General features: G+C 47.2%; 1 protein-coding gene across 1 annotated transcript in view; it reads right to left on the bottom strand.

The window, feature by feature from the left end:
• Positions 1–11,578: 11,578 nt before the first annotated feature.
• LOC144138996 (lysosomal aspartic protease-like) overlaps positions 11,579–14,190 on the bottom strand; it is a 44,892-nt gene continuing 42,280 nt past the window's right edge. Inside the window, exons 7-8 of the mRNA XM_077671501.1 lie at positions 12,367–12,465; positions 11,579–11,914 (exon numbers count right to left, since the gene is read on the bottom strand). Of these exons, the coding sequence (XP_077527627.1) occupies positions 11,753–11,914; positions 12,367–12,465 (261 nt within the window). The 3' untranslated portion in view covers positions 11,579–11,752. The remainder of the gene's footprint in view (positions 11,915–12,366; positions 12,466–14,190) is intronic.

Genomic DNA, 14,190 nt, shown 5'->3' with positions numbered 1-14,190 from the left:
CGACACTCTAGACCTGTCCGGTTCATACTTCTTACACAGCTTCTACAATTTAGGTGAGTATTCCGCCTTGTATATCTGCCCCCCAAACTTTTTTCTTCGACATCGATTGTTTGCGCAAACTCAGCTTGATAGCTGACACATGAACGATAAAAAGCACTGAATACATCTTCGCATTACTTCGGGCGGCAGCCCGGCGCTGTTTGCATGTGAGCAGGTTCGGAGGGCCCCTCCGCAATAGCGTGGAAGTAACAATATAGTGAGTTGTAAAACCGGCTAGCTCAGGTTTTGTGGCAAGCGATAAGCCGGCGTCCTTCTCGCTCTGAAAATAACATTGTTAAATAAATATGACATTTTGAATGTGTTTCGTGAGCCAGCGGTGTAGGGGCAATAATGACAGGAAGCTTGCGAGGCATATTCCCAACTGGTGGATTTTTCGTTCAGCTTCAGTGCAGGATACCCTTGGTACAAGTTTAGATTCGTAGTTTATTTATTTATTTATTTATTTATTTATTTATTTATTTATTTATTTATTTATTTATTTAAAAAATACTGCAGGCATGAAGCCCAAGCAGGAAGGTAATAATAAGCAAAAAGGGTACACATCAGCCTTAAAGGGACACTTTGCAGACAAAACCGACGTTGGTCTAAATAGATAGATTGCCGCCCCCAGAAAATCAATATACCAGTCTCTGGGGCAGTTCCTTGAAAATAATCGCGTAAATAATCAAAAAGTGAAGCTATCGGTCGCCCAGCAGAGATGACGTAAACGGCGACTGAGCGGATGTGCCAAGGGTCGCGTGACTAACACCAGAACGAGAAGAACGCACAGAAGCGCCCGAAGAAACAACTAAAATCTCTTTGCACGTTAACTTTCATAAGTCATAAACAATTATACACGTGCAGGTATAATTCAAGCCGTGGAGACATCCGCAAGCTGCCAAGCCGCGGCGCCGGTGGCGTTTGCGGTGGTTATTGCACGTTCGGCGTAGTCACATCTGTCACATGCCTGCTATCTCCTTGTTTACGTAATGGCGGCAAGTAACGAGTCGGCCTTCCATGATTCCGCTCTTCATTGGTCAGTAATTTGCGTCTGAAAGTACAAGTTTTTTGCACCCTCATGTCGCGCTGTCTGCCCGAACGAAGTTTTGCACCCAGGCCGGCGGCCGAAGCTGTGTGTGTTGTGGTCGCGTTCGCTTCGCGATGTTTCGCGATGAAATGCGACGGCGTGCTCCTGCGATTGCACTGTGCTTGCTATGCTGTAATTACCATTAGCTACGATTCAACCCCGCACCGGGTATGTAGAGTGTGCGCGATTTCTTTAAAAACCTTCTCGGCATGCACCGGACTGAAATGACTTGTTCACCCTCGTAAATCTCGAGAAGCGAGTGCTACATTCACGACGAACAGGAGGCAATCGATCGCCTGTTAATTTCGTACTTCGGCCTGAAAGCGCATGCCATGACGATGTGTTTGTTCGAAAGCATTTCTTGATTGTCTTAAAGTTGAATAAAATGTGTGCGTCAAACCGGGTGGTCTTCAAATTTATGGCATTGTGTGCTGCTATGCTTCCACTACGGTGAGAGTACTTAGGTGAAAGTATATTTGTATCATGTTATGCACGTTTTTCATTCTATACTGGCACCATAGCATTTGTTAGCAGTGGTTTGGGCGCACGTAAAAGCTGTAGGTACACTTCTGGCAGATGGGCTTGTAGGTAACTCACTTCGCAAACATTCATCAGATGGCGCAATAAGCGTTAACATATCGCGACGGAAAACTGATGAAACGTTCCACTATCTAGGCACCATGATTCTACTACAACTGGTGCAACTCAGGTCATGGTGCTGACGTTGTGGGCCGCAAAATTTTAACGTTGCACGCTGTTACAATTTAAACTAACAGATGACGCCACACTGCTAGGAAGAGTGCATGTAAGCGACTAAAATCTGACCATCCGTAACGACAATGCAAATCAAAAGAGCATCTCAGTCGTCATTCCCGCTGCGGTTGCGCTGTCCTCTGGACCTTTTGTAGGTAAAGTAAAAGTCCGCGCGGTGCAATCATATTGTTTAACCACCACCTCACGTCCCGTGTGGCAACAAGATTGACGCACAGAAAGTGCCAGGTAACGGAAGTGTAGGAGGGGCAAGTTGCTTTGCCGTATGCGCCGAGGGCGCGACCAGCGGCTCCTGCGGCCACGAGGGTTCCCTCGATAGGTTTTAGTTTTCCGGCTGGGCCACAGCGCTGTCTCGCTCGCTTCCGGACTCCGTTTACGTCACGAGAAACGTCATGAAAGAGCGCGAGGAATGAAATGCGTTTTTCAATCGGTAATTTCTCGGCAATTGAAGCATCTTTCGCCGCAGAATAAATCACTGAGAGGGATTCGGGCCAGTTGAACTTTCGCCTGAGCCCAACTTGCTATTTGCCTCCAGTGTCCCCTTAACGATGACGATACGATTCTCCGAGAGGGCCCATAAGAACGTGGGCGAATAGTCTAAGACCTTACGTGTACAGACAGCGCTTCCGTTAACCAGCTTTAAGGCATGTAGACTTTAAGAGGGCACCAAGGGGTGGGCACAGGAGGAAATCGTGGCAGCCTTGCGCGCCCAACGTATACTATAACCTTGAGTCTTCTGACACTACCAAGGCCGAGAACATCAAGTACTTGTGCTGCAAAGGTTAAGACACTGTCGCCTCCTCCTAGTAGCTAACCCTCTACAGAATCTTAAAATTTTTGTGACAGCCTGTTCGGAAGGAATCATTTCTCCGGTTCAAAATACTGTAGATTGATTTCAAGCAGTTTGGCTCCTTGTGTCATTTTGCCAGTGGCGGAATGAAGGTGTTTCCGTTTCGCCTTTTCTCCGTCTATTGTTTCTTGCTGTAGAAATTACGCCGTAGAACTTGTCGGGGTTTCAGATTCTGAGTTTAAACACAAATGGGCGAATTTGTGCACGATATTTTTCACAAGCGTGTACTCACGCCCACAGACGCCCACATACGCACACATATACACACACTCATGCGCGCGCACACACACACACATCGTTTTCAGTCGATTTGGGTTTATCATACGCATGTTTCTCTTCGAATGGACTTTTGACTTGACCAGGAAATTGTGTGCTGGGTGATGCAACAACCAGTTCTTGATACTCCTGCGATGTCAGCCTGATGCGGAGGAGCAAACGCCGCGCGCGATATTGAGCGGGAGATGGAGTATGACTGAGTCCCGTAGAGACGTCTATCGCATTATAATGCGTGCGACGGATGCTAAACAATTCAAAGGACCGCCTGCTCAGGAAAGATGCACGGGATTTAAAGATCGCATTGGTGTCCACGTACGTACGATGAACACATTCTGTACGCTGATATTCCTAACGGGATAACCAGAACAACAAAAAAGAAAATTGACTTTCATTACTGTGAAAGGTCGCGGACATAGTAAAAACGCGCTATGAACAAATCGATGTGCAGTAAGTTGAAACGAAAATTACAAACTCTAGAAGCACCCCTCAGCTGACCTTGTATTCTGTACTTCGAGACGGCCTGAATTTATCTCGACCTCTGCTACCCTTCATTTAAATGGTTCTGGTCACAAAACTCTAGATTAATTTCACAAGGGGTGCATCACAAAACAGGGGTCAGTGCGCTCTAAAGGACGGCGCATTTAGGAACAAAATGAGATAGTCATTCTTGTCCCTCTGATTCGAATTCAAGCCTCAATAGCAGACTACCGCGTGCGGCTTCTTAGCCTATGGTTGAGGCTTAGACGAGGTTCACGTGATGCTTTTGTTTAGTTTTTGATGCGTAGGTGAAGCAAATGGTGGTTCTGCCCAGCGGACCTCATTTGCAAGATCAAAGTGAAAGCCGATGTCAGGACCTTTGCCATATTTTCAATCTTATAGAATAAGGTAACTGAAAAGTTTCGGCGTTTGAGATGTCATGAATACGCTACATGTCGCCCAACCTTTACAGATGCTCTCTGAATCGCCCGGATCTACAGTAGTTACGCCACTGATCTCTCCCGGCTGACATCACCCGTCAGAGAACGAGGGCAGCCGCAATTTCGGCAGGACGTGTTCGTTGATCAGCGTTCGCGGCCCTGCAGATTCCGTGAGCGATCCGCAACCTACGGAGCCCCCGCCCCGTTGTACTGCTAGGCGCTCGTGACTTACGCGTCTCTGCTTTTCTTTCCCGCGTTGTATACACGCGCGCGACGCGTCCTTTCTTCGACAAAATCAAGAATAAAAAGGCACGTAAACGCGGCGTTCCAGAACACCGCGCAGCCGCACAACGAAGCGAGCGTCCCGACGGCTCCGCGGCGAGCACTATAATCGACCGCCGACATAAATCATTTACTCATCAAGTGCGCGTCGCCTCAACCCGTTATTACTGTACTCAGCGGATACTCGCAGTCCGCTGTACGGTCAGCGCTCGCCCAGAACCTGCGGAAAAGCTACGTATAGGTAGGCTTCGGCGTCGAGCACGAATGCCTGTGGTAAGCTACGACGCGACGTGCGGAGCAGAGTGACGCGTAATACACGAGTATCCAGCGTGCGCTCCGAGTGTATACACGGCGGGCAACCGAACGCGCGTATACATGGCCGTAGCCGAACCCGCCATCCGCTGTTGACGAGATCGGGTCATGGCACCCGCGCGCGTCAGAAACGGCTGCGCGGTCACGAAGCGTCGTCCACTGCGCGTTTCTCCCGGTGGCCCGGGCTGAGTAGTTTCAGTTTTTGCCCGTGCTGCAGTGGTGCGCGTAAACTCGTTTCTTCGCACTTAGCCCCAATCTGTCTTCTCTCCGGAGAGGCACTGCGGGCGTGGAGCAGTCGGAATGACGACAAGCTGAATTCGGGGGTCCTGCTGGCCGCGCGGGAGGGATCAAAGGCTGACCTGCAGAAACGGAGGCCAATGATTAGCGGTCGCTTGTTTTGCGCGCGGGGAAGCAAATACGTACGCGAGAACATCATCGTTGCGGTGGAGACCTTCCAGTGCACGTGACCGCCCCAGTTTTGGCGCAACGTTTCGCGCTCTGCTGCTTGACAGGAGGCATCCGCCATCGGTAATATGGACGGATGAGGCCAAACGTGCAGGACGCGCCGAATCCAGCGAGGGGGCATCGAACGCAACTTCGTCCGTTTCGACGAACAGTGGGATGAAATGAGAACGCTGGCGCTCAGCCAAAAAAAGAAAAAAAAACTCGGCTAATATAAAAACAACCTACATAGGTAAAATCTCATCTCGTAATTACTCGTCAAAAAGCGCTGAAAGGTTCGTAAAAAAGTTCTATTGGCGGTACGTTGGTATACAAACGATGCACATGCACTCATGCTGGGGCAGTCACTCTGGAATTGGAGAAACCGACCCCGTTAAGCTAGGGATCATTCGAGCCCAATGAAATCTGCTCGGCTAGCTTAGGGATCGAGGGTCACTGCGAGACTAATTTTTCACCGGCACTTACAGTATTACCGATCTTTGAACAAAACGCTTGAGGCAGTTCAGAAGCAAATAAAAAAAATTGAGGACACAAGAAGTTCTCATGAGCTGTGAATGCGAAGGCCATAATGTACATTTGAACGCGGCAGAGCTCGTCGAGTGCGCATGTTCATCTCGCAGACAGTGGCAATTTGTGAATTTGCCGTGAGCCAGGGATGGCAGTTATGATCGTCACTGACCAATTTCCCCGAGTACCTATGTCAGAATTTTGGTTGGTTAAGTTGACGTGGCAGCCAAATTGGAATTGGTAAATCGACCGCGAGTTTCTGGCGACAGCGGTCATTGTCACTGGCCAATTTATCCAACTGAGCGGGTCTGCTGCTACACAGCCCTAACATGTTGTCACCTGAACGTAGAGACTAACCGCGTGACAAGCAACGTCAAATGCTTTGCACGTCCGGCTGCGTGCACCTGTCGTCGACGTTTTACAGAGAAGCTAGCTTCTGAATATTTCTGCGTCTGCGGACAGAGTCGCGACGACAAAGAATTTTTATCTTGCGGCAGAGCCGACTTTCTGGAGAATGCTCTGTAGCCCTCAATCCAATGTAGATATCTTGAAAAAAAATAATGCCTAAATTGGCCGCTAAGATGACTCTATCATTACGTTGAGTTTCATCATTTACTTGTGATTAGTTAGTTCGCTGTGATGTTGTAAACGTACCAGAATTCACGTCTTCTGCCAAAACATGGCCATCCATGGCCAGGGTATGGCTAGAGAAAACGGCTGTAACTCTTGGTTAATCAAAACTATTCTGAAAGAAATGATATAAGAATTAGCCACTAAGGCGACCATAACATTACACCGAGTTTCACCTGCTTTTTATAGTTGCGTAGATCGCAGTGAAGTTGCAAATATTGTGGAATTCCGGTGTGCTATCAATACGTGGGCTTACACGGGAGGGAAACCTGCCGCCCCATGTTCGCCCGCTAGAATAAAGCTCTAGTCCTACGATCTTTAATTCAGCTAATTAACTGGAAAGTATGATGAATCGCAAATTACGAACACGCATGTTTTGTTTCATCCACTCTTTGGACTTACCTCAGTTTCGGTGGTCATTCTTCTTCACAGAATTGCAGGGCACTGATGTTTTTTTTTTAAGTCGGAGAACACAATGCATTCTCCAGGTCTCCCTTTAATCAGGTAGATCCATTGAGCCGTAGTCGTGTCGGGGATGCGCGCTCAATTCGCCTTCTGGAGGCCCCAGATTCGATTCCCGTTCGGTCCCAAATTTAGCCAGTTATCATCCCTACTAAATCACTTCACGTTTTTCTCTATGCCCTGTCGGCCGTTTAGCTGGTACAGGCACCGGGCGACGGCTTCTCTGCTGAGTGGGCATGGAGCGCTTCCACATTAAAACATCCAAACATCTGGTCTACACAAAACCGCATTAGCGAGCAACAGCAGAAGTGCACCGATGTTAAGACAAAATGTTACGCAGGGAGCAGTAAGAAGAAACAAGCGGTGAAAGTTGCATTGAATTGATTACACTTACACCCTGCCATGCTTTGAAATGTAATTAGATAGCAGAAGCTGTACTAGTAGGCAATAGTGCATCCTTCGCCATAGATGTTCCTCTCATTGTTTTCCCCCTGAATTTACATGCATATGCGCTGTGGCGAAGTTGGAATTGAAAGAACGCTGAACTAGCAACAACTGCGGCGTAATTCATACCTTACACTAAGCAGGAAATATGTGAGGGCAGCTCTCCCCCTTTTTTTATAGTTACATGCATTCGTTTTCACGGGAACAGTTGGTCAAAAAATTTGACGCGTATCTGTCACTTCCCCGCAAATTTTGTCGGAAGACAATAGTCGTATGCTGCCCCTGCAGCGTAGATGCCTCTCTTATCTTTCCCGCTCACTTCTCATGCTCTTCCCGTCTCCTCTCCCTCCTCCCACGATAAACACAACGGAGGTTTCCTGAGTGAATTTAATTTTACTGTTTTCCACTGCTCGCGCGCCATCTACTGCAACCTTTCGTTACGGTTGGGCTTCTCGGAATGCCGCCACGAAATGCCGCCAGCTGGTCGCGCGAGATTTTTTGTATTTTTGGATCACAACATTGCTTTGAACGCGCATTTTTTTTTTTTATTTCGTATGACCAAAATCGAGCAGCCGTGTATTTTTAAATAAAATAACACTGCAAATATCGTTTATGTTTTGATGTTTTGCTTCAAATATGCCGAATGTTTTCTTTTTGGTGAGCAGTGTTGACAAGTATGACGTGTGTTTCCATATTTCGTGGCTTGGAAAAGTTTTGCATATATAAACTTCTCGTTCAAGGATTCGCTTTAAATTTTGGCCGGGCAGCTGAATCGAGCCACAGACAGACAGACAGACCAACATATACACAGATAAAAATTTTCGCGTTTAAGTAGCCCGCTGCCGGAGAAAGGCTATTGCCTTTAAAGCTGCTTTCTCCTCGCAGTATGCTACTCGCCGACGACCCAGTGAGATGTCCGCAGCGTAGAATGTCGGCAGTTGTGAGCGCGGTTGACGTACATAAACCGGGCGTGAACAAAGAGAGACTTGAAGTCAACAATAAACGACGTGAAAACCCAAACCTGAAATGCTGGGGCAGCATGAAACCAAACTGGGAAGCGGGCCTAACGTCATAGTGCTAGTCTGTGAAGCCTCTGTGGTTTAAGTCTGGGGCTCAGTGCTATCGTCGTGGGTTTTATTTATTTATACCGATACGCGCATCGCCCTCACGCGCATTAGTCTAGGAGGCAGGGGAAACAAGGAAGAATACAGAAGTGTCGTACAATTGGCATACAAATACTTTGTGTTCATGAACCCGTAATTTCGGAACGACAAACATGTGTGAATAAAGGTTCGGTGCAGCACTTCACAAATAAGCTATAAAGAAGACATGCGCAGATAACAGGCGAAAAATTCAACAATGGCAAGGGCCAGTGAAGGAAACTGTCTACTATTACCTTAACAAAAAATTTCGAGGGATGCTTATAAGTCTCTAAGAATTTGAAGGCGAAAGCCAAGTTAGACCTTCCGTTTATCTGCAGTTGGACCTTCTGTTGAGCTTTGTGTCAGCGCCCGTCACCGCTTGACCATACCTCTGGACAGCACCCTGCAAAGCTCGTTCCGCTGGCTAACCATTGTTGAGAACTAGACCTACGCCATGGCTCTGCTGAGAACACCCGTTTAATCTTCCTTCTCTACTAGCTCATGATGATGATCTGTACATTGGCAAGCGGTCTGCTTCCTTTTCCGCAACATCCTCCCGCACGCGACAGTGATGCATCTGTATAGTATACGGATAAAAAGGACTTGAGGAGAAAAAAAAAAACATGCCAGAAAAATAAAACTATAGTCAGTTCAGCAGCCTGGTTTGAATCCGTCTAGCCGTTCGGTCACCGTTCGTCAGCACCCTAATTTTCCATCGGTGCTTTGACGTCCGATGCTGCTCTCTAATGACGGTACTCGTTAGGATCGGCGAAGGACGTACATCAGCACTCTGTTGTGTTGCAGGGAAGAAAATTCGGGCTGTCTCGCGTCCAGCTGGTCTCTCACATCGTCTTGGTCGGGATCGCACTTGCCTCGACCGAACCTCCTTTGTCTGAACACGCCTTGTAAATGCGGAGGAACTAGTTCTACTCCGCCTGACGGAATGGGTTCGTAGCTTCGGCGAATGTACACAAATTGTACGACTCGGCTTTAGCTTGGCACTCCTTTTCTGTTTGCTATAGGCCTGTCCCGAAGTCTTTGCCTCTTGCGCCGGTCTATGTCGGTGTTCATGGCATCACTGCTCGTGATCAGATCCATTGAAACAACGGACTTCTGATGATCGGGATGGGACTCGGGAGGTTGTGTTGAGAGTTCTTCACTATCGATCCGTGACCCCAGCGTAGCATTTGTGGAAGCGCTCAAGTCACCTTCTGGCAGTGGGATGATTTCCGCCGTTGTAGTCGTTATGAGTAATGGGTCTGCGCGCTCAGATACCTAATTTCGGGCAGCTGTAGAGGTAACAAACGAGCTCCATGATGTTTGGACGGGTGCGACTTGAGTGGTTGCCGAAGGTCTCCGTGAAAGATAGTCCTTCGTGACATGCTGCGTGATTCTCTTTTTATGGATCAAGCTTACCTTCGATATCTTATCACTAAGCAGCCACTTTACGCTGAAAGTCATATATAAGTATTTGTCAGATTCTTCGTAATCCTTTTCGTAATCTTCGATATCTAGGAGATCTCGTATCTGTATGTTAAGATTATTTTTGTCGTCCAGCACTTCGATAAGAGATTCAAGAAGGATTTTGAGACTACTTATTCGCGGACTTGGCGATTCCACAAGGCTGTCGTGTTTTGACGAGTTCGGATATCTTCGCCCGGAGAGTGTCCCTCAGCCCTTTCAGTTCACTCATGGTTTCCCTGTCCTCAGTAGGATGCATGTCCACAGGGAGGGTGTCCTGGATACGGTGCTGCTGCTGGACACTTCCTGGTTCCAAGTGGTCGGTGCGCTGCATCGTGCAGCCAGCCATGGGGGGCGCCGTTCAAGGGCAAGGCCCACAGGATCAGGACATCTAACTGTTTTACGGGCCTCGCGTGCCTCGAAGTCGCTGTGCGCCGTCATCTTGTGTCAACCAGGCCGTTCCTCCCGGGTTTCACGGCACCAAACATGTTGAAGGAACTAGACCCGCGCCATGGCTCTGCTGAGAACACCCGTTTAATCTTCCTTCTCTACTAGCTCGTGATGATGATCTCTAGATTAGCAAGCGGTCTTCTTCCTTTTCCGCAACAGCCATGGTCAGGAGCCTTAAAATTTTGCAAATGATTGGCAAAAGACTAGGGAAGCGCGGAAACAATTTTCTTTGTTCAGGTATTCCAGTACTGTATCATTCTTAAAAAGAAAGAATTTTTAATCCTAGAGATTCGCAGTTTCTTAGGGACGAAGCCCCTTAGCGGCTCGGGCTGCCGACGTCGCATGTCGTCGTCATATCTTGTCGTCGTAGCATCATGTAGTCACGGTACCAAAACACCAGGACACCCGTTTTCCAACGCCTCGAGCTAGAACGCTTCGTGCGTCAAAGACAAGAATTTTTTACAGCAAAACTATACCTCTACCCCCTACGGTTTCATGTCCGTGTGCAAAACGCCAAAGCGCCAAGAATAGACTTATACGCTGCATTATTCGCCCCTCCCAGGTTTCACGTTAGTGGAGATGGCCCGGGATTTTTTTAGTAATGATCAGTTCCAGGGGCTATTTCGGTTGTTTTAAAGAGACTATGCAACACTCCCGATAAATGCTTTCACTCTTTGCTTCACGTCTGGAAGCATTGCGAAAGTTGCAGTTATGACCAGCCTGGAGCGGGACCTGCGTTGTTTGCTCGTGGCAGCACATGCTCCTTCCGTTTTTGCTTTGCTACGGGGCATTTTTATTAAGTGGCTATCGAATTCGTTAATTGCTGCAACTGAAGGAAAACCGGCCAATAGCCATTAAACAGCTGTAATGACGTAATTCGAGCGCTCAAACAACGCCGAGACCAGGAAAGAGGGAAAATTCTTTTGAGCAAGTTTCCAATTTATCTGATGGGCACCGAACAGTAATTTTGGGCTGAGGTACTTGCGTTTGTGTTTGTTGATTGATGAGTCTGTTTGTTGAGTGTGTTTGTTGAATACGTTCTGAAAGCATTTAAGAATAAAAAAAAAAACTCGACAAAGTGTTTCAGGGCCCCTTTAGGAACGTTTCTTCGTGGATGCCAAAGCTCTCGATCTGGATAAATATATTTTTTACAAAGCGTGCGTACGATGTATTTCCGCTTTTCTGCGAACAGAGACCTTCCTAATCTTTCAGAACTGACATTTGTAACAGAAAGCGTAGTCGGCGACAAGTGCCTGCATACATGAGAAAAGTACTTTTGAAATGTAAATGAATTAAATTCTTAATACTATTCGGTAACTAAGTAAGAGTAACTAGGTTACATTCGAAACAATGCAATAACTGGGAAAGAACAATGGGAACGCAATAATACTGGCCTCTCCTTCTGCTCACATTCCTTATGAAACACCAAAATCGCTCAAAGCAACAGTAAAGCTCCCGCTGTGTTCATAGGCGGGCACCCGCTTCATGGCGGTTCTGAACAGTTTTATTTTAGAGTCTGCTCTTGCTGCCGTCATGTTACGTAACAATCATTGTGTTATTTTCAATTGTGTTTCGCGCAATGATTCCGCGCCAGACTTGAGAACGTATCGAAGGAGCGGTGCGCGCGCGGTTTACTGGTGAACCGGACGTGATTCGCGACCTAGCACGCCTCGGCAAAGCCGAGTCGATCGCTCTCCCTGTCGAACACGGTGAAGTAGCGGCCGATAAACGGGTCGCCGAGGTTCCAGAGCGGCCTTTGGTCCGGTCCCAAGTCGTGGGCAGTGATGAAGATTACACAGGACGTCTTAAAGTTTCGTTTCACCTGCAAGAAGTGTCACAGGAAATCAATCAATCAATCAATCAATCAATCAATCAATCAATCAATCAATCAATCAATCAATCAATCAATCAATCAATCAATCAATCAATCAATCAATCAATCAATCAATCAATCAATCAAACAAACAAACAAACAAACAAACAAGCAAGCAAGCAAGCAAGCAAGCAAGCAAGCAAACAAACAAACAAACAAACCTCATGAAAGCTATAGTATTTAAACTTCAGCCGGTTGACAGTTATAATAACTGCCAATGCACGTCACGTGTAGAAATCATACTGGTGTTCCACATAAAGCGTTATCGCTACTATGCTTCACTTAGCTGTCATCGCAGATGGCTTTCCACTTCATGACATCTCTTAGACGGCGATGGTACCTCCACCGCAGCTCACGTTCCGCCGCTTCAAAGTGGAAACTACTATCAAGTAAGGTAGTACCTTGACAACGTAGTCTTGAGGTCGCACGACCAGTTCTCTTCCGGCCACTGTGAAGGTAAGATTGGGAAGCGCTGGGATGCGGCCACAGGCGACTTGGCTCTGGAAGAAGAAAATTTAGAAGACGCCCCTCTTAGGTCCCCTTCATGTTACGCGAAGTGTATATTTACTCATTCGCGTAAAGCAGGGGTTATCTTTAGTTTCCTTAGAGAAAACCAGCATATATGACTCTCGCTTAAAAAAACAACGCAGGAAAGACTGACGAAGTAGAAAACAATCACAAGCACTGGTTGTATTCTACTTCCTCCAAGTTTTCCGCGCTGTTTTTCGAGGGATAATGTGTGCCAAACTACTCCATCGTGAAGTTTTAGTCTATATTATATGACTGATTTTATGCACTATATTTCGCCAACTCTTTTCCACCTTTACCTTGGTTCCCTAGACTGATTGTATGTACAGTCTCTGCAAAAATTTTCTAGACCATGCCATAAGTGCGTAGGCAATAAAAAATTCTAAGCAGAAGCTTACCTCTCGTGCGAGGATGGCAATATTTCCGATAGTAAGCCGGAGAAAACACTTTTTTTTTACTTTCATAAAATAATTTTGTCACGCTTAAAAATTAAGTGTTTGTTTTAAATTCTTTGTGGCTGAGAAGCCTTTGGTGTGGCCCAGAAAATTTTGACAAGAACTGTGCGAATTGTTTATTAAATAAGCGCTTGTTTCCAAAAGCTTGAACTTATGTCGGGAGGACGACCTGAGCAGGTGAAATCCGATAAGGTCTGTTTTTTTTTTCTCAGTAAAGGTCCACGTGACAGACTTTACCAAACCTATGCGGTCAAAACTTCGTGAACGGCGCCACTTACACCGGCTGTGCATTGCAGACCCTTTTTAAAGCGAAGCTTTCGTGCTCTCGGTGATGGCATCTGTAACGTGCAAAGGCCGAAATGAAAGAAAAAAACCTTTACAGCGCGTTTGCTCCCTTCGTTACAATATCGTTGAAAGACGATAGTCGTATGGTGCCCTGCTAAGTAAAAGCCTCCCTTCTCAAGCTGTTCCTCTCCCGTTTCGCTCCTCGCAAGATAAATACGGTAGAGGTTTGCTCAAGCCATTTTAAATTTACCGCGTTCCACGGTTCCACGCTGGGAGCGCCTGTGCTATAGCGCCGCCGTAAGACGGAGAGAGAGACAGAGATAAAACTGTAACCAAGGGCTAGCGCAGCTTGGTGGCCGAAGAACGTAGTGCTTCGGCGACTGTGGCTGCCTGACCCGTGAGCGACTCCTGGAGATCCAGGTTTGAGCAACCCAGCGCTGCTTCCCACTGGTCGAGGGAGGTGATGAGAGGGAAGGGGTCAGATTTGCAGGCCCACATAGGATGATGTAATGTGGCCCGTTCTTTTCAGTGCTGGCAGAATGCTGTGGGATACAGTGAGGGACGCGCGTGTATCGAGGTTCTAGGGACCGTAATACAACCAACGGTTATAAAACTCCAGGCCTTTACTTCATGCGCGTTCGACGCTCCAGTTATTGAAACATTTCGTTACTGTTGCGGTTTGACTTCTATGAATGCCGCCAGGGGTACCACGGGTAGCAGCTTTTGTATTTCTCTGGGCGTATTTTTTAATTAAGCATCCATGCGTTTTAGGGGCGAAGCTTTCTAGGGGCTCAGGATGTTGGAGTCTCCTGTCGGCGTGGTACTTTCATGTCGTCATGGTACTAAAAGACTGGGACACTCGTCCAACGCCTCGCGATAGAACGCTTCTTGCTTCAAATACACGAGACTTTTACAGCAAGGCTGCATACCTCTACTCCCGACGGTTTCACTCACGTG

The sequence above is a fragment of the Haemaphysalis longicornis genome, unplaced genomic scaffold (genome assembly GCF_048455015.1).
Source record: "Haemaphysalis longicornis isolate Haplotype H1 unplaced genomic scaffold, Haemaphysalis longicornis Haplotype H1 scaffold_1, whole genome shotgun sequence".
Lineage (NCBI taxonomy): Eukaryota > Metazoa > Arthropoda > Arachnida > Ixodida > Ixodidae > Haemaphysalis > Haemaphysalis longicornis.
This window is presented reverse-complemented; position numbering and strand designations above follow the sequence as displayed.